The sequence below is a fragment of the Rana temporaria genome, chromosome 13 (genome assembly GCF_905171775.1).
Source record: "Rana temporaria chromosome 13, aRanTem1.1, whole genome shotgun sequence".
Taxonomy (NCBI): Eukaryota; Metazoa; Chordata; class Amphibia; order Anura; family Ranidae; genus Rana; species Rana temporaria.
Genome location: NC_053501.1, coordinates 51618473 through 51643746, shown reverse-complemented (window position 1 = coordinate 51643746; position 25274 = coordinate 51618473). Strand labels below are relative to the sequence as shown.

The following is a 25274-nucleotide window of genomic DNA, read 5'->3' as shown; positions in this document are numbered from 1 at the left end:
CCACGCCCCCCCCACAGTAAGAATCACTCCCTTAGGGCACACATAACCCCTACAGCGCCCCCTCCTGGTTAACCCCTTCACTGTCAGTGTAATTTTTACAGTAACCAGTGCATTTCCATAGCATTGTTCGCTTTAAAAATGACAATGGTCCCAAAATAGTGTCAAAAGTGTCCGATGTGTCCGCCATAATGTCGCAGTCACAATAAAAATCGCTGATCGCCGCCATTACTAGAAAAAAATATATTAATAAAAATGCAATAAAACATTCCCCTATTTGGTAAACGCTATAAATTTTGCGCAAACCAATCAATAAACGCTTATTGCGATTTTTGAATATGTATCGGCCTAAACTGAGGAAAAAATTTTATTTTTATATCTTTTTTGGGGATATTTATTATAGCAAAAAGTAAAAAATATAGATTTTTTTTTCAAAATTGTCGAAAATGGGTAGCTGAATGTGACGAATCACCGCCATCTTGCTACACTACGCACTTCTCCACCCTAAGGATACAGTGAGAAGGGGACAAGCAGACATCTTTGTACACCTCCCAGAGTTTTACATTTTACACTTATTTATTACAATAAACTGAGGTTCTATAGTGAATTACAGTACTTAGAATTCTGTCTGACTGTTTACATGTTGAATTTTAAAAGCAGCGGACTTCTGTCAGATTAACAAACCTGTGAGATCAGCAGGCTTGCCGCTGCTTTTAAAATTCAACATATAAACAGTCAGACGGGGTTCTAAGTACTGTATTTCACTATATAACCTCAGTTTACCATTATAAATAAGTGTAAAATGTACAACTCCGGGGGTGGGGGTGTACAAAGATGTCCGCTTGTCCCCTTGTCACTGTATCCTCAGTGTGGAGGAGTGCGGAGTGTAGCAAGATGGCGGTGTTTCATCACATTCGGCTACCCATCACGGTTTTAGTGTTCTGTTTTGTCGTCAAAGTGTTGGTATGCATATGGCGGCGTTGTGCATGCGCAGTGCAAATTTTTTTAGCGGAACGTCACTTGTGATGGGTAGCCATAGGTGACAAAACAGGGGCAAGCGGACATCTTGTTACACACACCGGAGTTTAGCATTTTACACTTTTTTTAACAGTAAACTGAGTTTAAATAGTGACATACAGTACTTACAACTCCGTATGAATGTTGACAAGTTGAATTTTAAAAGCAGCAAACTTCTGTCCGATTATCAAACCTGTGAGAGCAGCAGATTTGCTGTTACTTTTAAAATACAACATGTAAACAGTCAGACTGAGTTCTAAGTACTGTATTTCACTATATAAACTCAGTTTACTTGTAAAAGTAAGTGTAAAATGCAAAACTCCGGTGGGTGTAACAAGATCCTTACGATAGAGGAGTGCGGGTGTAGCAAGATGGCGGCGACCAAACGTCACTTCCGTTACACATTCCGACGCATCGTCTAATCTGACGAAACACCCGCCCTCCACATTATTTGCGCTTAGTCTACGTACATTTCGCGCCTTTAGCGTAAAGCACGCCCCCTTCCAGGATTGGTGGATAGTGTAGGCTTGTGTGACCTGCCTTCTCCCTCTCATCATTTCCGCTAACCCCGAGGAGAAGTGTGCGAGATCCCTTGCCAGTCCGTCGCCATAACCCGGAAGAGATTGAGAAGCGAGTTGGGCGGACAAGATGGCGGTAGCCGTGCGCACTCTGCAAGAACAACTAGAAAAGGCGAAGGAGAACCTGAAGAATGTGGATGAGAATATCCGCAAACTGACCGGCCGCGATCCGAACGATAGCAGGTAGGAGGCGGCCCTGCAGGGGGGGGGTGTGGGGGAGTCCTGAGGGGATCCGGAGAGGAGCCGCGTGGCCTGGAGTCCATCCTCCTCTATGGAGCCTGAGCAGAGGGAGGGCAGGCCGGGCTCCGCACAGCATGCTGGGACTTGTAGTCCTCTGGCTCCTGCATACCCTATCCTGGGGGAATGTGACTTCCATCAAACATTCACTGGTGGAGGAGCAATCGCATGAAGCTGGAAGATTCGCCCTCAGTGAATGTGATAAATGGTGGATTCTCAGCTTCATGTCACCCTGGGACTGCCATCTGTGGTACGCCTTTGTCTGATTGGCTGCTGTATGCGGCGACCGCCTGGCACGCCTCAGATGTGCGCAGTACATGCGGTTGCAGTGCGCTCCTATTTATTTGAATGACCCATTCAAGTGCATGGGGCGGTGCTGCAAATGCATGTGCTGCGTGTCTGGTGAGTGCCAGGCGTTCCCTGCATACAGCAGCCAATCAGGAGGAGACGTACTGCAGGTCGCGGTTTCAGAGGGGCAGTAATGCGAGCCCCTCAATACAGCTGTTTAGCCTCGTATTAGGATGGTTATACCGGCTACAACCTTAATCCCAGCATCGTTTTTTACAGGAGGCGATTCTGCACAATGTAAAAGTAATCGGAGCGGCTATACAGCTGCTGGATCACTTTTATGGCAGGTTTGCTGTTAGAAAATGATGGCGTTCGGGGCCCAGTACAGGAGGGCTGGCTGTACCACCTTATCAGGGGCCATGTTTACATGTAATGGAGGGGCGGGTCTCCCCTCCTGCCGCTGCCTTAGTTAAAGGTGCAACCTGGAGCATTGGCTTCCTCGGACACAGTGAGAGGAACTGATGTTGATCCTTTCACTGTGTGAAATGGTGAAAAATGACATTAGAATTGCTGTTTAACTTGTAATGCCAACGGCCACCACCAGATGGCGCCAGCTCACACGAGGAAGACCTGGCGACCGGGATTTGTCGAGCCCTGGTTTAATGTATGGTAATTTGCCCCATCCCACAGGCGCGCGCAGTTTTAAAGCGCGACATGTTTGGTATCTATTTACTTAGCGTAATATCTATCTATCTCTTTTAAAAATGTGGGTATTGTGTTAAAATTCATTAACCACTTCCCACCTGGCCTATAGCAGAATGATAGCTGGGAAGTGGTTCAGTTATCCTGGATAGGTGTCATGTGACGTCTAGCATGATAAATGCCGACACGCGCCTGTGGCGATCGTTGTTGCGGCGTGTCAGTCTGACACACCGCAACTTCTGATCTAGGTAAAGAGTCTCTGACAGAGACTCTTTACCACATGATCAGCCGTGTCCAATCAATAAATAGGAAAATAGTAAACGGGAAGAACAGTTTATCAGCTTTTCCTCACTCGTGCCTGACAGATGCGAGTAGAGGAGAGCCGATCGGCTGCTCTCCTAATGGGGGGTATGTGCTGATTGGCATCCCTGGTGGTCTGCGATGATAAACAATCAGTGCCCAGGCAGCTGCCAATCTGCGCCATTGAAAAATACCTGCCAGTGAAGGAGAAAACGTATTTACAAAATGTTATAATGAACAAAATATATATATATATATATAATTATTATTATTTTTTCGCTTAGCAAAAAAAAAAAAATCGCAGAGGTGATCAAAAATGCCACTAAGAGAGCTCTATTTGTGGGAACAAAATGATAATCTAGTTTGGGTACAGTTTAGACTGACCGCGCAATTGTTAAACAGCGACTGCTCTGGAAGGTGCGAAAGTGCCCGGTATTAAAGTGTCTTTTGTGAATTTGCTCTTTGTAAAACCACTGCGCAAATACAGTGTGACACACCTACCATTTAATTCTCTAGGGCTTAAAAAAATATAGGGGTTCGTAGTAATTTTCTAGCAAAAATATGCAGATTTTAACATGTAGGAGAGAACTTTTGTGCATTAGTCTGGTGTATGCAAGTGATTAAAAATCTATGAATCGCATGACCTGACCTATGAAAAACACACCATAAGCACAGTAAAATCACAGGAAACGGTGTGCGTTTTTAGTGCCATTATTGGCACATTTTTTCTTTATTGGCCAAAAACACAATTTTCGGCTGCCGAATTTACGGTTCATCTGTAGTAAAAAGAAAAAAAATGAAAACAAGTAAATCTGACGAACTTTCTTATCTCTTTACTAATGCTAGCATAAGGATTAGAAATGGTCAATGTTGGAGAGCAAGAAATTCCACTTTGAAGCTTTGTGAATTAGGCCTATCGGATGAATTGCATTGCAGATCACATTGGGTGCTGTACAGTCATACACCGAGATGGAAATTCTGGATCATTCAGTTCTATATTTTTATGGGCCGATTGCCCATCCTACTTGATTGTAGGAGCATGTTGTTGTGTAAGGGCTACAGTGATATGGAAACATTTTTTACGCCCAGGGGTTTCTAATGTATTGGATAGACTTGGATGTCTTAGTTCTTTTATTCAGCCATTTTTAATGAGCTGCCAATGCCCTAAAACAGACAAGTCACGTGACCCCCCTGATGTCGGACGCCACTAACGAAGTGGGTTGGGTAATACGTGCCACGTTGCTTCCGCCTTTTCCTTGGAACGCAATCGGTGCCCCTGCGTTTTATTTTTATTTATTTTTTAGTTTATTTATTTTTCGAGTGTATCTTGATTTACTTTGTCGGAAATGCAAGCTTAGCTGTTTATGGAAAATGTTATAAACTTACTACACTACAAGGAGTTCCTGTTTTGTTTTGTGTCTGTGGTTTACCATACTACTACCTGTCGGGTGTTCTACTTCGTGAACCGGTACCCTGGAGATTTTCTGCCTGACACTTCCTGTCATGTGTCACCTTTGGTGGTGGAAGAAAGCACTCGTGATTACACACTTGTTGGATTCATTTTTAAGAAGATATCACTATCACCTGGACCTTTTTTTTGGTGGTGTGTGGACATTGCACAATTTTTTTATTTTTTTTTATTTATTTTTTTATCGGTTTTTAAATATATACATTTTTTTTCATTATTCTTATTGCTTATTTATATGGTTTGTATTTGATGTGTTTGTTTTGAGCTCAGTATGAAACCACAGTTGTGTTTTTTATTTTTATCACTTATGCCATTGAGCTTGAGTTGTTTGAGGTGATTCAGGGTGCACAGTTTGAAAGGCTGTCTCTATCCCCCCCCCCTTTCATTAACCACTTCAATACAGGGCTTACCCACCTCCATACCACAATTTTTTTTGTAAAATATGAAAGATGATGTTACGCCGAGTAAATTGATACCTAACAACATGTCATGCTTTAAAATTGCGCACCCTCATGGAATGGCGCCAAACTTTGTTACTTAAAAATCTCCATAGGCGACGCTTTAAAATTTTTACAGGTTAACAGTTTAGAGTTAGAGGAGGTCTAGTGCTAGAATTGTTGCAAACGCTCTAATGCACGCTGCGACGCCTCACGTGTGGTTTAAATGACGTTTACATATGTGGGCGGGACTTACGTGTGCGTTCGCTTCTGAGCGCGATCTACCAGTGACATGGGGCGTTTTAACTTTTTTTTTTTTGTTTTTTATTTTATTTTTTACATATTTATTTTTGACACTTTTTTTTTTTTTGATCGCTTTTTTTTTTTTTTGATCGCTTTTATTCCTATTACAAGGGATGTTTACATTCCTTGTAATAATCGGAATAGTGTGTGACAGGTCCTCTTTAAGGAGAGATGCGGGGTCAATAAGACCCCACATCTCTCCAGGCTGGAAAGAATGAGATTGTGGAAAAAAATAAATCACAGATCTCATTCTAACTAGCCGCAATTGTGGTACTTACGGGTACCCGGGCGTGATGTCATCACATCGCGCCCGGGCCTCCAACGTCATAGAGATGACTGGTGACCATCTGGTCACCAGTCATCTCTATGCCTCCCATCCGGCGCACGGTGATCATCTCTCCGGGCCCCCGATGGCACGGGAGAGCCTGGAGAAGCACCGGATGGTGGTGGGAGGGGCGGCATGTCCCGTCCTGCTGCCTATAAGAACGATCAAGCGGCGGAACAACCGCTATGATCATTCTTATGATGCGCAGGATCGCCGCCGGAACAACATGATATCTGAATGATGCCTCTAGGTACAGGCATCATTCAGATATCCCCGCACAAAGTACAGGATGTCATATGAAGTCCTCCCGGAATAAGAGATCCCCTTTTTGGACGTCATATGACGGCGTGCGGTATTGAAGTAGTTAAAAGTACAAAGCAGCATTTTATTCCAGCATGCATGTTGTGTTATTGTGCACAAAAACAGAACTGCGCTGTATATTAAACCTAAATATGGCTGCAGCTCAATTGAGAGACACAACAGATATAACAAACAGGAGCTGCGCACTAATTACAACAATATTACCTAGCATATAACTTATAATACATAATGACAAATATCACAATGATCGTGAAAAACAAATGAGTCCTCCAAAATCAAAGACTGGAACCACTGAGTCCTCCAAAGGATAAACAATTTGTGAATCTAAACACGCAGTGATGAGATCCTACTACTGTGACTGTGGTAAGCGTGCTCTTTATATGGTGGTGGATTCACAATTATTAGTCAAAAAAACAATTGTCACAGAATCTTATCCACTGCGTGTTTTGGTTTCACAAATTGTTTATCCTTTTGGGGGGCTCGCTTGTTTTTCTTTCATATATACTCGCCACACATGGTGTTACTGTGGGGGTGCCCTGTCCAACGTAGCTAGGTCTGCATTGTGTGTGTGGGGGGGGGGGGGGTTTACCATTGTTGCAATTTGGCACTTCTCTTCTGACTCTGTAGTCCCATTCCTGTCTATTTCACAACAATTTTATTGAGTTTTTCAGTTTGTAATATAGTAGGTTAAAGCTTAAATCGCAAACATTTACAGTCAAGTAGCAAAGGGCAAAAAAGTATGAAAGGTCGTGGCAGTTCTCTAGGTGGCTTTGATTTAAATCAAGTCTATTTAAATGGATAGTAAAAAATGCTTAATTTAAATATTTTTAAGAGCAACTGTCCTCTGACCTGCTGTTGACTCGATGGTCCCATTCACTTTAATGGGACAGCTGGTGATGTGACAGTAAAACAACGCGGTGAGGGACGTGGCAGCAGCAGGTGAGTGAATGCCGCTAACAGGCGCTGTTATGGTGGATCTGAAATGACAGGAGCTCTTTGAATGTCAGCATTTAGAATCTTTAATATTTGCAAACAAAAGCAAGGTTTCCTATTTAGAATAATAAGCTGTCAGGTTAGTAAAACAGCGATTATCAGAACCAATTCAATCAGTTTGTAGTGCACATAGATTTACAAGACAATGGGATAGATAAATATTCCTGAACTTTATCTCATGGCTACTGTGAAACTGAATGCATCAATGCAGTGCATGTTATCTCAGCTTGCAGAACTTGTATTCATCGAGTTTTACCAAATATGTAAATGTTGCAGAATATACAACCTCATGCTACATAACTAAGCTCCATTTCATGCTGAATAAACAAAATTATAAATGTATTAATTTATCTTAAATAGAAAACCTAGATTTAGGTTTTTTACTCCAAAAGCATTTAACCACTTAAGCCCCGGACCAAAATGCAGCTAAAAGGCCAGGTTTTGCGATTCGGCACTGTGTCGCTTTAACAGACAATTGCGCGGTCGTGCGATATGGCTCCCAAACAAAATTGATGTCCTTTTTTCCCCCACAAATAGAGCTTTCTTTTGGTGGTATTTGATCACCTCTGCGGTTATATGTTTTGCGCTATAAACAAAAATAGAGCGACAGTTTTGAAAAAATGCAATATTTTTAACTTTTTTTTTTTTTTTTTTTTATAATATTCCCCAAAAATATATAAAACATTTTTTTTCCTCAGTTTAGGCCGATACGTATTCTTCTACATATTTTTGGTATAAAAAAAAATCGCAATAAGCGTTTATCCGTTGGTTTGCGCAAAATGTATAGTGTTTACAAAATAGGGGATAGTTTTATTGCGATCAGCGTTTTTTTTTTTTTTTTTTTTTTTTTTTTTTTTTTCTTTCCGTGGCTGCGACATTATGGCGGACAATTTTGGGACCATTGTCATTTTCACGGCAAAAAAATTAAATTGCATTGTTTATTGTGAAAATGACAGTTGCAGTTTGGGAGTTAACCACAGGGGGTGCTGAAGGAGTTATGTTTCACCTAGTGTGTGTTTACAACTGTAGGGGGGTGTGGCTGTAGGTCTGACATCATCGATTGTGTCTCCCTTTAAAAGGGATGACACGATCGATGCAGCCGCCACAGTGAAGCACGGGGAAGCCGTGTTTACATACGGCTCTCCCTGTTCTTCAGCTCCGGGGAGCGATCGCGAGGGGGTGGCTAGAAACGAATAGCCGCCCCCTCATCTCGGATCGCTCCCAGACGATTTCCTACTGCCGCATATACCGTCTAGGCAGGGACGTACGGGTACGCCCATCTGCCTGTACGTGCCATTCTGTGGATGTATATGTACATGCGGCGGTCGTTAAGTGGTTATTGAAAAAAGAAATTGATCATTCATTTGATTTTTATCCGCCCCGGCAGTTCCAGATGACTCCATTTCATTTTAGGGTACTTTAAAGTAAGAAATGCGTGCCCATGCAGGAAATCCTCATGAGCAAATCAAAACTTTTGAGGGAGGAATGGTGGGATGGGACAAGACTGAAGATCCTCTTTAAACATGCTGTTTGTCTATCGTTGTGACTCTGAGGATCAGATCACATTTTATGGCAAATTATTGCAGAACACAAGTTAACTCCAAGAGGTTCATATACTTTTTCCTGTCATTGTATTCAGAAAAAAAGCCAATACACAAATTTATTTCCTCTAGCAACACTAATTCATTTAAATTTTCATACACAATTTAACCCCTAGGTGCCAACAGTATGCAAATATGCAGCCTATCAGTGAGTGGGCCTTGGCGCCAAGAGGCTGTGTATTTTGCCTACCAATTTGCAGTCACAGCTGTGCCGAGAGTGCGCTCCCGAAACGGTTACCTTGGCTAACTGAAAGCTTCTGATCATGTGATAGCTGGTAATGGTGGTCACATGATCATAAACCCGCCCCCCCCCAAATCCCATAATCTGAAACCCCATAAAGGGACTGGGAGGTGCTGGTGGAAAGGGTTGAACAATATTGCAGCTGTTTCAAAGCCACAATGAGCTACCATATTATAACTTTATATATGATTTTTTTTTATTTTTTTTATTACAAATTGTTAGTCTGAATATGTTGGAGAGTAGTCCACATTTGCTAGGTTATATTTAGTGAGATATAGATATTTTATACAGTTATTGAATTTTGTACTTCCTAGACAAGCTATTTTCACACGAGTGTCTTCTATGGAGTTGGTAGAATAAAGCCGTCATAGAAAAGCTAGTTGGTCTGTGAAGCGTTCAGAATAAAATGATTGCAGAACAGAAACGCGGCTTGCCAGAATAAATAAGAAAACTAGTTTATACTTTGATAAAGTTGTTGTACCTAATTGCTTATGTTGTATTTTAGGCCTGCACCTGCAAGAAGACTGACTGTCACAGGCCCAAATGCGATTGGAGGTAGAGGTCGTGGTGGCATTGTGCTACGGTAAGTGATTATCCATTTTATCTTTAAATTCTGTACCTGTGTTTAGGGCTTAATGGGCACACCATTTGAGAATCCCAGCTTCATTGTACAGAGCTGGCATGAATGATTTGGGCAACTTATGGATACTGTCTAAGAGTAAGAATCGGCATAAAAATCAGTTTAGCAGCATTCAGTTTGAAGGAGTTTTTGGCCTTCGTGTTATTAAATCCATAAAAGCACAGCTCAGTTTACATTCTGGCTCGGTGCTTGTGTGCCAGATGACTGACTGACCACTCCTGTGCAGATGTGAGGTCATCCCATGCTGGCCAATAAAGAGCGCTGCAGCCCGACACTGAAGAAGTTGGGTAGAAGATGTCAGCAAGGGACTTAAGACTGTTGAAAAATAGGCACCAATATACAGTCGGTGTCATCCCAATTTCCCTTTAATTTCTTCTGAAAACTCTTCAGTTAATGGTCAGGAAAAGGGACATCTTCAGAGGCATGTAAAGCTGGTTCCCACTCGCACCACAAATATCAGACTACAAAGGCTTAAAGTGAAGATTCTGTGCTTATTCTTCTAGGATTTAAAAATAACCAGTTCTTCTTTTTCCTCTGCTAGGCGTGGACTCTCTGAAGGTGGAGGAGGACCCCCAGCCAAACAGCGGGACTTTGAAGGTGCACTGAGCAGGTAAGTCTATTTTTTTTTTTCACATGTACTGGTACCAGTTAGGCCTTGTTCACATGTGCAGAAACATGAGTTTTTCTGTATGTGTTCTGCAAGAACAATTGTTTTCTATGTGCCCTGTTCACACCACAGCACTAGTATCCTGTGCAGATTTATGTGCAGGAATCTGCAACATGTATACAATTTGCTAAAACGTGCGTTAAAACTGATGTAAATTTTGTCTCTGCAAGTAAAATCTAAGGGTTTTTCTGCATGTATAGTGTGAACGAGGCTTTAAAGTTTACGTTTTTTAGGTGGCTGACGGAATAAAAAAAAAAATTGAACATCTAGCCAGATTAAAAAGCTACAGTGGGTTGAAAGTTCAAGGTTACTGCCTTTATTGAGAGCATTACTACAATTTGACTTGTGTAGAAAAATAGTCAAACTCCTTTCCCTTTGAATGCTCTTTTTGAAAGAAGGTGATGATCTTAATTCTTCTCCTTTCTCCTTTTAAGGCTCAGTTCACAATTCTGTGGCTCTGAGTACTGCGTGGGCATGGCAGCGTGGGATTGCCATTAAGTTAAATGCACCCATGTGCATTTTCTTTAAAGCATCACGTTTTGTGTGGCTGCATGCAGGTGTGGGAATGCTGCAACTTATACACACCCGGCACAGATATGGCCCAAGCCAGGAAAGTTGGTGTGGATGCTCAGAACTAGAAATGCTGATGGATAAACTGCACTGATGATTTTCCTGGTCAGCAATATGACCACTTGCTGGTAATTGCCTAATTTTACAAAGAATTGAAATCAATTTGTTGAAAATTGGGTCACTGCAAATTGCTTTTAAAGACCAAATTAAAATGATCTGTGTACACATTTAAACAAGGAATGAAACCGTGTAGAAAATCTGTATGTTTGCTTCAAATGTCCTGGAGACTTTTGGATGAATCCCAGGCTTTTGGATGAATGGCTCATGTCTTAACTTTACATTGCCAAGTACAGGAATTGAACCAGTGTCGGCACTCCACGAGAAACGGCAACAGTAGGAGAAAGTTAAAATGTAATCCCAACACTGCTGATTTAGGCTTGGACTGGCTGTACTGACCAGTCACTATATTACTAGTGTAGATTAGACCTACTTCATTCAAATTTTATTATATGTAACCATGAATTTGGCAAATGATTGCAGGCTGGGCGGGGATCGTCGGCAAAGGAGAGAGTCACGCCAGGAAAGCGACGCTGAGGATGAGGACGATAAAAAAGTATGTAATACCATTGTGAACTGAGAATTTCCAACCTTCTGTTGTATGTGACTGTAGGTAGTAACCATTATTTTATGTTTCAGCCGGCGTTGCAATCCTCCGTTGTTGCTACCTCCAAAGAACGTACACGTCGAGATCTTATCCAGGACCAAACTATTGATGAAAAGGGAAAGCAGAGGTTAGCAGAAAGTATTTTTAAAGTGTAAAGTCTTACCTTCCTGGCTCCAGACCTCTTTTTTCGGGTCCCTCGCCGGTGCTTCTGGCTCCACCTCTTCTGGTTGTGCCCCCCATAGCCACTGTCTACTGAAGTTTCTTCTCCCAGGTCCACGTATACGATGAAAGGTCTGGATTAGCAGCGGACAAGATAAGAGTATATCTGGCCGCGAGGGAATCGATAGAAGTAAAGGCCTGTAGCCGCTATGTAGGCTTATGTAGGGGAACAGTGAGACAAGGTAGCCATAGTCAATGATGGATCTGACTGTAGAACATGAAGAAGCCATATGTGGCCCTGCTTACACCAGAGTCCAAACCTGTAGATCAAAGGGCTGGGTACAAAAAGTCATGGGGCCATAATACGTCGATAAATTAAGAGAAGGTAGGGGGTGATTCCATATGTGGAGAGTCTGTCGGGTTAAACCAGGGGGAGCATGGAGCCTGTTTGGCGTACAGTTGGTTCCAGGGAAAGGTGCAGAGGTCGGCAGGGTTCATATGGCTTTCCAATTGAACCCACAATTCGGGTGAATAATGGTGGAGCCAATTGAGCAATTTTAAGCAGTATTTTTTATTTTTTTCCAAGCTTGGTTCAGGAAGATCCTTTTCTATCCTACATAATAATAAAACAAAAATGAAGGGATTGAAACCTTGCATCTTCATAAGGGATTCTACCATGTTGCCTGCGAGTGCTTGGTAGACATCAGAACCCACGTCTAGGCAGTGGTCAGCTGCTCACGGTAAAGGTGATTCTCATAAATATTGCACTGCTGGAGCACTTCAACATCGGGTATGAATATAGTTAGAAAGCAAAAGAAAAACCTTTAGTTGAAGGGCTGGGCTTGCCACTAGGGAATAGCCACCAGACGAAGAAGCATGCAGTGTTCATAAATAGGAAGACAGCTGAAATTTGTTGACAATTTAAAGATGTTCTCATTGATGGCTTTCTTTTAATAAAACCTTAAATGACTGCTGTAATACTTTTTTTTTTTTTTTTTTTTTTTTCTTTTTTTCTTTTTTTCCTCCTTTTGTAGAAATCGGCGAATATTTGGCCTGTTGATGGGTACCCTTCAAAAGTTTAAGCAAGAATCAAATGTTGCTACAGAAAGAGTAGGTGTTTAAAACTAAACTATTATTTGTTATTAAATATTATCTATTTCAGGGGACAAATCACAAGTGCCTGGGAAAACAAGAAAATTCTATAATGGTGTTCCCTGCCTACTAGATCCTAGACCCAGCCTGGAAGTGTTAGCTTGTGGTGTTGTGAATGATTGTGCCTGGAGAGGAGAGCTTTCATTCACAAATGGGGAAAAAAAGTCAACAGCAGCACACTTGAGCTACTGCACAAGTCTCTCTGGCAAGTGATTAGTACCTGACTTGTGCTGTTGTGGGCTTATTTTTTTGTGAATGGAAGTGCTCCTCTTCACCTTCAAACATTTCACAGCAATGCATGCTAACAGTTTCTACTTTCTCTCTCCTGTATAGAAGGTGGTGGGGTATTGGTGGCGTCTACACTAAAGCATTTCCAAGAAAGAGAACTGGAGGAGTCCATTCACACTTGTGCAACTTCAAAATTGTGCGATTTCCATTGCAACTTTACAGTATGACTTTAGCTTTCACCAATGTGAGTGTACTCTACCAAGTCGCAAGTATATCATGCAGGTGCAACTCTTGAGGGTTTACATGTAAGTCTACGGCCCTCAAGTCGTACCAAAGAAGTGCATGACCTACTTTAACCACTTAAGGCCCGGAAGGATTTTCCCCTTAATGACCAGGCCATTTCTTGCAAATACGGCACTGCATCGCTTTAACCGACAATTGCGTGAGCGACGCTGTACCCAAACTTATGTCCCCCCCCCCCCCCCTTACAAATGGAGCTTTCTTTTGGTGGTATTTGATCACCGCTGTGGTTATTTTTTGTGCTATAAACAAAAAGCGACCGTTTTGAAAGCCAATATTTTTTACTATAATATCCCCAAAGAACAAATTTCTTCAGTTTAGGCCAATATGTATTCTACATGTTGTTTTTTTGGGGGGGTGGGGGGGAATCACAAGCATATATTGGTTTGCGCAAAAGTTATAGCGCCTACAAAATAGGAGATAGATTTACGACTTTTTTTTTTTTTTCCTGTAATGGTGAATATCCGTTTTATTTTTTCTTCCCAGCGATCGTCTCTAAAAAAAAAAATAGCCACTGATTACTGTATAAATGTTACTGACAGGGAAGGGGTTAACACTAGGGGGCAATTAAAGGGTTATATGTGTTCCCTAGGGAGGTGTTCCTAACTGTGGGGGCAGTGTACTAAGAGGGAGTAGAGGGAGATCGCTTTTCCTCAATACTAGGAATAGCAGATCTCTACTTCCCTGACAGAATGCGAATCTGTCCATTTACATTAACGGATCCCGTTCCGTCTCTCTGGAGCGATCGCTGGTCGCCGGCAGACATCATGGCCACGCGTGTCTGCTCCGGCGTTGCACCATGTGGACGCCCCATAGAGCTCTTAAAGCGACCGACTCCCCCCCCCCCCCCCCCACGCAGATTCGCACAGCCGTGCCAACCTGCTGCAGTATGATGGCGGCAGTCGGTTAGTAGCTGTGACCTTAAGTTGTGCAGATTTGAGCAATACTCATTGGGAAATATGGGGTGTGACCGGTCGTGTTACTTTGGGGTCCAAAATCACATGACAAGTTGCACAAGTGTGAATGGGGGCTTGGATATATAAGGACAATGCTGCATGCAGGAAATTTTCAGAAGCTACCAAAGCACAGTGCCCTAATTCACAGCAGAGCCGCATGTTCTCTCTGGCAAATTGGGAGGAGAAATGTGTGTAATTTTGTGTAACACACACACTCTGTTCAGTATTGTCAGGCCAGCTATCCCACAATGCTGCTCCCGTTAGCTTACCTTTTTTTTTTTTTTTTTTTTTTTGTATTTATTTTTTTGGCGATGCTTCTTTAACAGAGGAAGTGTGCATAAGTGGATACAACTGGGTCAGTTGGATCCAGAGGCTAAAGGCACAGTGTGGACCTGACTACACAGATGAGCATTTTGAATAATGGGGTGTCTACGGCCACCTTATGCAGGGCTTTCAATAATTTGCTCAATGCATTAACCTCACAATAGTTTCTGTGTCCGTATCCTTTTTGCTTTAAAAAAAATGGCCATGTCCTATTCTCCCATATGGCCATTGTTGTGTGCATTTTAAAGTACACAACACCATGCAAACTGGTTTATTGAGGTTAAGGGCTAGTGTGCACAGACTTCAGACAAATGGCAGAATGTGCAATCCAGCTGTAGTGCTGCATTCTTCCACATCGGTCAAAACGCTTGTAGAGATATTCCCAACGAACAGTCTGCGCCATTGGGTACTGGCCAATAATACTGCTATAATACTTGTTTTTAACTTTATGTATTGTGTTTATCTTGATGCACAGATGGAGAGTCAACATATCTGTCAGCTAGGTAGAGATCAATCTGTGACTGGTTGTTGTGGATTGTTCTTTCCATTTTATAATCCTATTGTGGCTACTTGTTTGTGTATGCCATATCATATACACCATTACAAAAACTAGCTTCTGACTCCAAGTCTTTTTTTTGTTTATCTTACCATAGCAAAAGCGACGTCAAGAAATTGAACAAAAGCTCGAAGTGCAGGCAGAAGCGGAAAAGAAAAAGGTGGAAAATGAACGTCGAGGGCTTTTTGAGGAAAGACGGGCCAAGCAAACTGAGCTGCGACTATTGGAGCAGAAAGTTGAGTTGGCACACTTGGTAAGTAAATGCAGCTAAAGGTTTTTCTTTGACAAATATTTTCCTGGTTTTTCATAATGCTGTGCACTGAAAAGGCCATCGGTGCATACAAATTATGCAATGGACAAATTTTCAAATACGAGTAAGAAACAGAACAGAGTGTGCGTGTAATATAAAATATATAATAAACTTGAAATGCAAAAAGGTGCCAGCAGTAAATGCACACAAATGTGAGTAGTGCATGGGGATTTGCAGTAGCATTGGTTGCTAAATGTCTTTCTCGTTCTAACTTTTGAACTTTTTTATTTTTTTATTTTTTTTTAGCAAGAAGAGTGGAATGAACACAATGTCAAAATTATCAAATATATAAGAACGAAAACAAAACCCCACCTATTTTACATACCTAGCAGGATGTGCCCACCAACACAAAAATTGCATGAGGAGTCGCAGAAAAAGATGAATGGTAAGTTACCTGATTCTTGTTGCCTACGTCCATGTTGTCACTATCGATTCACATTTTGTAAAGAGTGGAAAATTAAGTCTTGTCATATATATAATTTTTTTTAATAATCTAGGAACCAGTTACTTTTTTTTTTATTATTATTTATTTCCCAACAAAGCTTTATTTTCCATGACAAATCACCTTCTTTTATTTAGCCCTGATGTGTATCTCTACAGATACACAACACATGTTTACACATGGAGTATACACAGAGGTGCAAGTATGTAAGGGGGGAATTTTTTTTTTGTATATAGCTTTAAACACGACATTTTGGGGAAAACTGTTTTGTAAAAAAAAAAAAAAGTAAATTTTCTTCACTGATGTGCACTGATTGTCAGTATAAATATTCATGTGATTTGGACACAGCTGATCACATGATAAAGGGTTGCACAGTGATTATAGCACACCCAATGCATGCTCTGGGGTGGTGGGGTTCTGGGAGGATGTCAATAGGCTCTCTGTCCCAGAACTAGTTATCTTCCATAATGCTAGTCATCTCTCCCGCTGCTTGTAAAAGAAGTCCAGCAGATAGTTGGCTGCTGGGATTGCTTTAACATTACAGGGCATCGCTGGTTACTCAAGATACTCAAAGGCTATAACATACTATGGGTGGAAAGTGGCTAATCCTATAAATGTTCACAAAGGATGGTAAGCTTATTTGCCATGATTTTTGTTTTTCTTTCTCTCAGGTATATTTGAAAAAAGACGAGCTGAATTTGCTGAACATTTAAACAAAATGGAAGCTAGGCCTAGGCGCCATTCCATGAAAGAAAAAGATGAAGAAAAGAAGCAAGCCGATGAAAATGAAGAACAGAAGGAGGATCGAGAAGATGGTAAGGTGGCTCGGCATGAGAGAGTTGAGGAGCCAGGTAATCTGTCTAATGACATAGAGATGGAGGACACCTTTGAGGAAGAGAAGGATGTTGTTAGGGATGTAGAGATGGTGCAAGAGACTAGCCTTATGGAAGATGGTGAAGATTCTAAAGTTGAGGAGAAGATTGAGGAAGAAGGTAGAGTTGTAGTAGAGGAGCCCCAGATCAGTAAATGGGAGGAGCAGGAAGCCGAGGTTGAGGAGGAAGTAAAGGAAGAGGAGGGACAGAAAGACAGTATGGATGAGGATCATCAGGAGGCAGCAGATGTCAGTCAGTCAACAGGCTTGGAGTTAGCAGATGAGACTAACCAAAGTAAAGAAGTAGAAATTGAGGAGAAAGCAGATGAAGGTTCAGATACTAAACTTGATGAAGCTGAAACAGATAAAACAAATGAGCCAGAACCAGACACAGAAACTGATTCCACAGAAAAGCAAGAGCAGGAACGTGAGCCAGATCGAGAGCAGGAACGTGAGCCAGATCGAGAGCAGGAACGTGAGCCAGATCGAGAGCAGGAACGTGAGCCAGATCGAGAGCAGGAACGTGAGCCAGAACGAGGGCGGAAACGAGAGCCAGATCGAGAGCGGGAACGAGGGCCAGATCTAATGTTCCAGCCACCATTAGATTATGCACCTCAAACAAGGCTGGAATCAAATTATCATGTGGAAGAGGAACGGGTGGTGGAAAAAGAGGAAGGTGTAGCAATAGTTGAGAACACACCTGAGATTCAAGTAGAGCAACCTCAAATTGCCTCATCAGAACACAAAGAGAAGAAGAGCAAGAGCAGGGGGAGGACGAAGAACAAAGCGGAGAAAAGTAGGAGTCGTAGTAGCAGCAGCAGTAGTTCCAGCAGCAGTTCCAGCTCAAGCAGCAGTGGAAGCAGCTCTAGCAACAGCAGTAGTCACAGCAGTTCAAGCAGTAGTAGCAGCAGCAGTGGGAGCAGTAGCAGAGACAGTAGTAGCAGCAGCAGTAGTAGCAGTGAAAGTAGAAGCCGGAGCAGAGGGAGAGGAGGGCATGTTAGAGACGAGAAACGCAGGAGGAGCACGGAGCGAAAGCGGCGAGATACATCAGGAGTAGAAAGGAGTCACAAGTCGTCTTCGAAAGTCAATAGCAGAGACTCCAAAGGATCCAAGGACAAAGGCTCATCAAGGTCTGACCGCAAGAGGACAAATTCGGAAGGTAGCCGGTCAGGCAAGAGACCCTCAAGGAGTGAGAGAGACCGTAAATCAGACAGGAAAGACAAAAGGCGTTGACAGATTCCTTGTTTCTGGACTGTAGTTGCTCCATGGTGCTCCCTTAACAATAGCATGGTACTAATTGTTTTGGAAAGCACAATTTATTTTTATTTTATTTTTGCATAATTTTGTAATCTTGGTGGTTTAACATAGATGTAAGCTCAGATCTTCAAATAAAACCATAAAAGATTTCTCTCCCACATCTTTGCCTCGTTATTTGCTCCCCTTCCATTTTAATAAATATCCATTTGGTTTTGCAAAGTTGCTTTTTATGTCAATTTTGTGTAATATATAGGTTTTAAATGTCTCCCATTGCAACATTTTGCATATATATATATATATATATATATATATATATATATATATATATATATATATATAGCTAGCTGGATACAGCTGGGTTTTTGTTTTTTTTTATTCCATTTCAACCCTTTCAAATATCCTGGCCAGAGTTAAATTCAAATGCACCCAAATCCCTTTTTTGTTTTGGCTAGAGTAGGGAACAACTGGGAATACTTGTGTGGTGTTGGCTCCCCATCTCCTCTGTGTCCCAACAGTGTCGCCAAAAACTGAAAGGGGAAAATCCCAACTTTTAGGTTGCCAGTAGAACAAGAATAGAGGATACTTGTTCTGGGGGCAACTGTCTAGTAGTGGATTTCCCCTTGCTTGGAGAGATTTCCTGTTTCTTCCTGTTGTCTCTAAAACAGGAAGTGAAAGGAAATCCCTCTATTGGGACACAGATGGCAAAAAATAAACTGGGGTTTTAACTGTTTCTTGATCCAAAACTAAAGGGAAACTGTTCTGGCTTTAGTTTATGGCCCTTGAGGCCCCAGTATTCATGTTCAATGACTACTGTAACTGGATTTCAACTGGGCAGCATCTCGGGGTGATATTGTACTTATAAACAAATGGAATTGAAAGGTGTATGTAAAGTTCATTTTGTTAATGAAACCTGTTTGGAATATAGTAAACTCAGTCTGCACTCTGGTATAGCCAGAATATTTTGTCAGCAATGTATGTGTTTTAAGATTTTGTACAAAATTTAAATTGTTGATCTGTTCTGTGCAAATAAAGAACTTTTTTTTTCTGGACTAGCAACTGGCTATTTGCATTTGTAAGGTTTAAAAATATTGCTGTCTTCCCACGTTGTCAGGTGTGTTTGTTCCCCCCCTCTGCCATGCTGATTCCTGGCCTCCACCCTGCTGACCCGTCTTCTGCCCTGATGACCCCTGCTCTCCTCCCAACTGACCCCTGCCTGGGTTTTGTTTAACTACACTTAAGCCCCTCCCACTGTTTAGAGTTTTTGCCCACACCCACATTTTGCCTATGCGCAAAACTTCTAAAGTTCAAAAGCTGGAAGGTGTGGGGGGGTCAAATACTGTAGTATCTTGGTTTTTGCACATTCTTGCCTGCTTTTCCCTTGAAAATTACAAGATTAAGAGAAGATTTTACATTTTAATCCAAAGATTCGGCACTCCCAGCACAGAGACAGCATTGGTATTGTAAGACTATGGTCCCCCTGGTGCAGTCCATGTGATCCTTGTAATGCACAGTGTCTCGTCCTACCCCCCCCTAACTCTGAAGAGCATTTGACAACGCTGGATTGGTGAGAGGTGCCAGGTAATTGTTTAGGGGCGGGGGCCTGGACAAGTAGGGGGGTGTTTGCCACCCTAATGCAGAGATTGCATTTGGGTTTAGAACTAATTTTAAAGTACTATAGGTGTAGCTTGAAGCTTGTAGGCCCTGATGCAAAAGATGACCTGGGGCCCCCCCACTACTACCATCTGCTTTCACTGTGCCAAGTGGCCAAAGAGTTATTTCAGGTCTATATTTACACTAAAAGCAATATTGCCAGACACAAATACAAAAATCCTGCTAAATCTAAAATATAAACCTGTATTAAGTTAAAAAAAGTTCTGTGTGTAAATGTGATATTTGTGCTGTATCCTGTACAGTGATGGATATATATCCCTATTAAAAAATTTTTTTTAATAGGGCTATGGGGCCACAGCAGCCGTACCAACAAAGCTACAGGCCCTAATTTGAGCAGTGCGTATGGCCTCCAAATGCAGTTTGCATTTAGGGCCTCTCACCCACACCTTTCAAATTGGGACACGTGGCTGTGCTTGTACAGCTGCTGCATCCCCATAGATAGATGGGTGGCTCCAATCGCATGACCAAACTGCTCATTCACACAGACTACCTGTGTTAATGAGGGTGTGTGTGGTTTAATTTTTTTTTTTTTCTAAGCACATACCAGTTCCTTTCTGCAGCCTGAGCTGCACGGAATTAACTGGAAGAGCTCTGCACAGCCTTCATGTTACTAAACGGATGCATGTTTACTATGCTTCTGGTATGAATGGACACAAATGATCAGTACTGAGGACTTGGTTTGGTTCCACTAATTTGGGGGGGTCAGGTCAAAATTGCGACCCCCTGTGACACTTGATGCTACACCAATCGGATCTCTCTCTCAGGCCCAGGCTGCAGTGATGTGGATGTGCAGCATATTGGGGAGAGGTGGCACCTCCACTCCCTGGTTAATGACACATGCCCTCCTGGTAGTGATGCACCCTCCTCCCCCAGAAGCCCCTTCAGGTAATCAGATGACTCCCCCCCCCCCCCCCCCTCCTTGTAATGACACGTGTCCCTCCAGTAACTTATTACAACATCAGGGAAGACAGTACAGGAGGAATCGGAGGACCCTGCTCGTTGGAGCTTGCAAATCAATTGTGCTCCCCTCCTGTAAAGACTGATGCTCCTCCATCCTAGTAATGACACATTCTTAGCCCCCCCCCCCCCCCCACACTGGTCCTGCTCAAATATAGTAAAATTTGGGGGCCCCTCAGGAAGTGTTAAAGTGGTTAACCCGCTTCTATCAAATGGCCTTATCCCCTCTACCTTTTAACATGTGTTCTGTAAAACAATCTGCCGATTATAAGCTCCGGGCGCACAGCTGATTCCTCTCCTCGCAATGGCTTACAGCTGCAGTGGACAAGGCCGAGCCCTCCCTCTGACGTAAGTGGTTGAGGAGGGGGATAGAGGAGCGAGAGCAGACAATCGGCTGAGTGCCTGGAGCAGCGCTCGTACAAGGTACAGATCGTGGATTTTTTTTTTTTTTTTACATTACACAGGCACGGGGAAACATGTTAAGGTGGTATAGAGGGAATAAGACCATTTCCTAGCAGATATGAGAGGAGTGGGGACTGGTACAAGCGGTGAGTAGACACAAGGAGACCTGCAGAGAGCAGGCTGCGAAAACAGAATCACGCAAATGGACCACAATGTCAGGGCTCAGCAGCCATGATTATCGTGGTCTGTTTGCAGAGGAGAGGGTATAGCCAGGCAGGATCAGACAGGTTCTTTGGGTATACAGACAGCCAAATAACACAAGCACTGTTCTTACCATGCTTTAAAGGAACAGGATCCTCTTATTCGTTAAACGCTTTATGCCATTTTAAGCTTTTCCTGTTTATGAAAACAGGTGTTGTGTGGGGGAGGTGTGTCTTCTTCCGGCTGTTGGTGGAGAGGGGGACATCCCCGGTAAGTGGTTGGTAAAGAAGGTTCCCAATAGGTGACAGGAACCCAAGTGTCTTACCTCACTATTAATATTTTCCCGTCTCCTTCCTTGCTCGGCCCTTAGCTCGGTTTCTGTTCTTGGCCGGTTGTCAGTATTGACTATCCTCCCTCCATTAGCTTTTCGCAAACTCATTCTTTTAACCCAATGAGAGCAAAGGGGGGTGGATGGAAAGGCAAGATGGAAACCCAGTACCAGAACCATCCCACCACCACTTGGCTGCGAGACGCAAGCAGGATCCGAGCCAGACTCTGGAAATTTGTGGCGTCGTTGAGGTATACTAAAATGACAGGGAGGCTGCACGGCCCCCTGGAGCATGGGTGGGGTCGCAACTGTCCTCCTTGCGACCCCCTGTTGCTACAGAAATCAATGGAGAAAATTCATGGACTGCCGCACACCGAAATCAACCTTGAAAGGTAGCCTTTATTAGTGCAAAAGGATAAAAGCACTACAAATCACAGCAAGCAATGGGATAATAAGCTGATGCGTTTCGCACAGAGGTTCAGTGCTTAGCTATGACTAAGCACTGAACCTCTGTGCGAAACACGTCGGCTTATTATCCCATTGCTTGCTGTGATTTGTAGTGCTTTTATCCTTTTGCACTAATAAAGGCTACCTTTCAAGGTTGATTTCGGTGTGCGGCTGTCCATGAATTTTCTCCATTGATTTGTGCATTGTCAGCACCCACGGTCCTTGAGGAGGACATTGCTTATTGCACTCATCTGGAGCGGCGGCTTCTCTTTCCCCTGTTGCTACACCTGTGGTCATAACTAGGGATGAGCCGAACACCTCCCGGTTCAAAGCAGAACATGCGAACAGCAGTGGCGGCTGGTGCTCCAAATTTTTGGGGGGGCGCAAACGAAAAGAAAAAAATTGCAGCCTCACTGTGCCATCAATTGTCACCACTGTGCCATGCCATCAAACGCAGTCACTGTGCCCTTTAATTGTCGCCACTGTGCCCATTAATGCCATTGTGACCACTGTGCCCTTTAATTGTCACCACTTTACCCATTGTCGCCACTATGCCCATTGATGTCACTGTGCCCTGATTTTTACATGTAGGAGAGAAATCCCCCCCTGACTTGGCATGCATTCTTCGAGTGGAACAGCATCTGGTGTTTTGGTTCCAGAGAGATAGGGACAGTGCAGGGACTCTGCTACTCTTCGCTTAGCAAGTCTCCCAGTTTGGTTGGAGTGGCCAGGCTACATTTCCTGATCCTCTTTGCAGAAGCTGTCGCATCAAGTCAAACTAAAGTGAGTGGCTTAGGACGGTTTGTGCTCATGCACCTGGCCTAGTTGTGCCTTTTTTTTTCTACAATACATAGTTGTATTGTATTCACCTGTGTGACTTCTGCGCTGCCCCAGCCCGCTGCACCTTGTTCACAAGCTTACTAGATTCTCAATGGAATATTTAACAGACCAAATTGAGCAAATAAGAGAAACTGATAGGGTTGACATATACTTGGGGCAAAATACTTGCCATGCATTTTACCAGATATCCAGGTTTAAAAAAAGTTTAATAAGCTAAATGGATTGGTACACACTTAGTGATGCCATTGTCGCCGCTGTGCCCGGTAAAATGCCCACCCAGCACTTACCTTTCTCGGCGGGTCAGCCATCCTCCTTCCACGTCCCTTGATGTCTTCTCCCGCCCTCGATGACGCTTCAGCCAATCAGGTTACCAGAACCGGTGAACCTGATTGGCTGAGACGCCTGTCAGTCTTATACAAGGAGCGCATCCCTAGTGTGTTCCTTGTATAAGCTTCCGGGAACCGAGGGCTGTACTCGGAAAAGCCGTTGGCTCTGATAGGCACTTCCGTACAGCCAACCAGCTGCCGTTATTCAGATGGCCGGACATGAGCGCCGACCATCTGAATAGAGCAGCGGCGATAATAACATAGATTCGTGCAATGTATGAATCTATGTTATTAGACTCAGTGGCGGTGAGAGCCAGAGGGGGCGGCGCTCCAGCACCCTCTATGGATGAACAGCCACTGTCCTAAACACTTGCACTTATATCATGAGACATAAAAAATTAGAACTACCACTATTTCATTTTCTAGGGAGCTTTCAGAAATATACATTGTTTTCACGTTTTGTTTAACCTTTGGGCCCAAAATAATTTTTAAAATAAATTAAAGTACAACGAAAGGCAAACTTTTTTTTTTGGATAGTGTCCTGAGGGATTAGAACACCTTAATTAAACTTAACCAGTCACATCCACATCCTGTATTATATACAAATAGAGGAAGATGGAAACAAATGGGAAATGGCACTCCCTCCCACAAAGCAAAAAAATATCCTATTTGCTCTGTAGGAGGGAGTGCTATATACCATTTGTTCCCATCTTCCTCTATTTGGATTAGAATACCTGTCAGGTTTTTATTGTTGTCCGTGCCCCATCAGGATCGTTCACTCTCCTTATTTACCCTGGTTACCTTATTTTCAAAAGTGAAAGTAAAAGAACATGTTGCGTTGTCCCCAAAATAGGAATATTGGGGTATTATTTCAGTTCTTCTGGTGACAATAAGTGATTCCCTTACTTTAGAGGGATTTCCTCTCACTTCCTGTTTTGACCATGGGATGGGAAATGAAGCGAAATCTCCCCAATGGGACACAGATGGCAAAAATAGGCTTTATAGGAGTTATAACGAGAGGCGTAGCTTAAAGCTTGTGGGCCCCAATGCAAAAGCTGACCTGACCCCCCCCCCCCTTGGTAACCACCCATCGCTTCCCCTGTGTGCCAAGATACGCCAAGTGGCTAAAGAGTTATTGCAGATCTTTATTTACATACAGAGAGGGTAATTCAAAATATTTTGGAGAAACTGTCCACATTTTGACATACCTCTCCAATTCATTTGAATACTCTGGAACAGGGGTAGGCAACATTTTTAACTACTTCAGTTCCAGGCACTTACACCCCCTTCCTGCCCAAGCCAATTTTCAGCTTTTAGCGCTGTCACTTTTTAAATGACAATTGTGCGGTCATGCTACACTGTCCCCAAACTACATTTTTATAATTTTGTTCCCACAAATAGAGCTTTCTTTTGGTGGTTTTTGATCACCTCTGCGGTTTTTATTTTTTGATAAACAAATGTTTCAGTTATATAATTTTGTAAATAAGTATGTTTCCTCCTTCACTGATAAGGTGGCACCAATGAGATGGCACTGACGATGGGCACTGATAGGTGGCACTGGTGGGTGACACTGATATGCAGCAGTGATGGGCATTGATAGGTGGCACTGATGGGCACAAATAGGAGACACTGATGGTCACTGAAAGGATGCACTGATGGGTACTTATGGGTGGCACTGATAGGCATCACTGGTGGCACTGGCAGGCATTTTTATTTGTCACTAATTGGTAGCTGCCTGGGCACTGATTGGCAGCTGGCATATCCCTGGTGGTCTAGGGTGGCATACCTGGTGGTCCAGTGTGGTGGCCTTCCCTGGTGGTCCATTGCGACATCCTAGTGGTCCTGGGCGGCCTACTTGTGTCTGTCAGACGCAACCGAGGAAAAGCCAATCAACGGCTCTTCCTGTTTACATTGTGATCAGCCGTGATTGGACAGGGCTGATCGCGTGGTAAAGAGCCTCCGTCAATAGCTCTTTACCAAGATCGGTGTAGCAGTGTGTCAGACTGACACATTGCACCACTGATTGCCGCGATGTGCGCCCCCACGGGCGCACGGCAGCTGTTGTCCTAACTAAACCACTGCTCGGCCGTCATTCTGCTATAGTAATGAAAACATAAAAAATATAATAAAACAAATGTCACTGTAAAATTATAAACCTAGCCTACCTGAGTAGAGGACAATGACGGTCAGTAGGGCAG

General features: G+C 43.0%; 1 protein-coding gene across 1 annotated transcript; it reads left to right on the top strand.

Annotated features, from left to right (window-relative positions):
- Positions 1 to 1575: 1575 nt before the first annotated feature.
- PNN (pinin, desmosome associated protein) lies at positions 1576 to 18062 on the top strand. Its single transcript, XM_040333562.1, has 9 exons — positions 1576 to 1775; positions 9314 to 9391; positions 9990 to 10058; positions 11226 to 11298; positions 11382 to 11476; positions 12543 to 12618; positions 15122 to 15277; positions 15581 to 15719; positions 16448 to 18062. Exons 1-9 carry the CDS (start codon positions 1663 to 1665, stop codon positions 17878 to 17880), a joined length of 2232 nt encoding a protein of 743 aa, XP_040189496.1. The 5' UTR covers positions 1576 to 1662; the 3' UTR covers positions 17881 to 18062.
- Positions 18063 to 25274: the final 7212 nt, after the last annotated feature.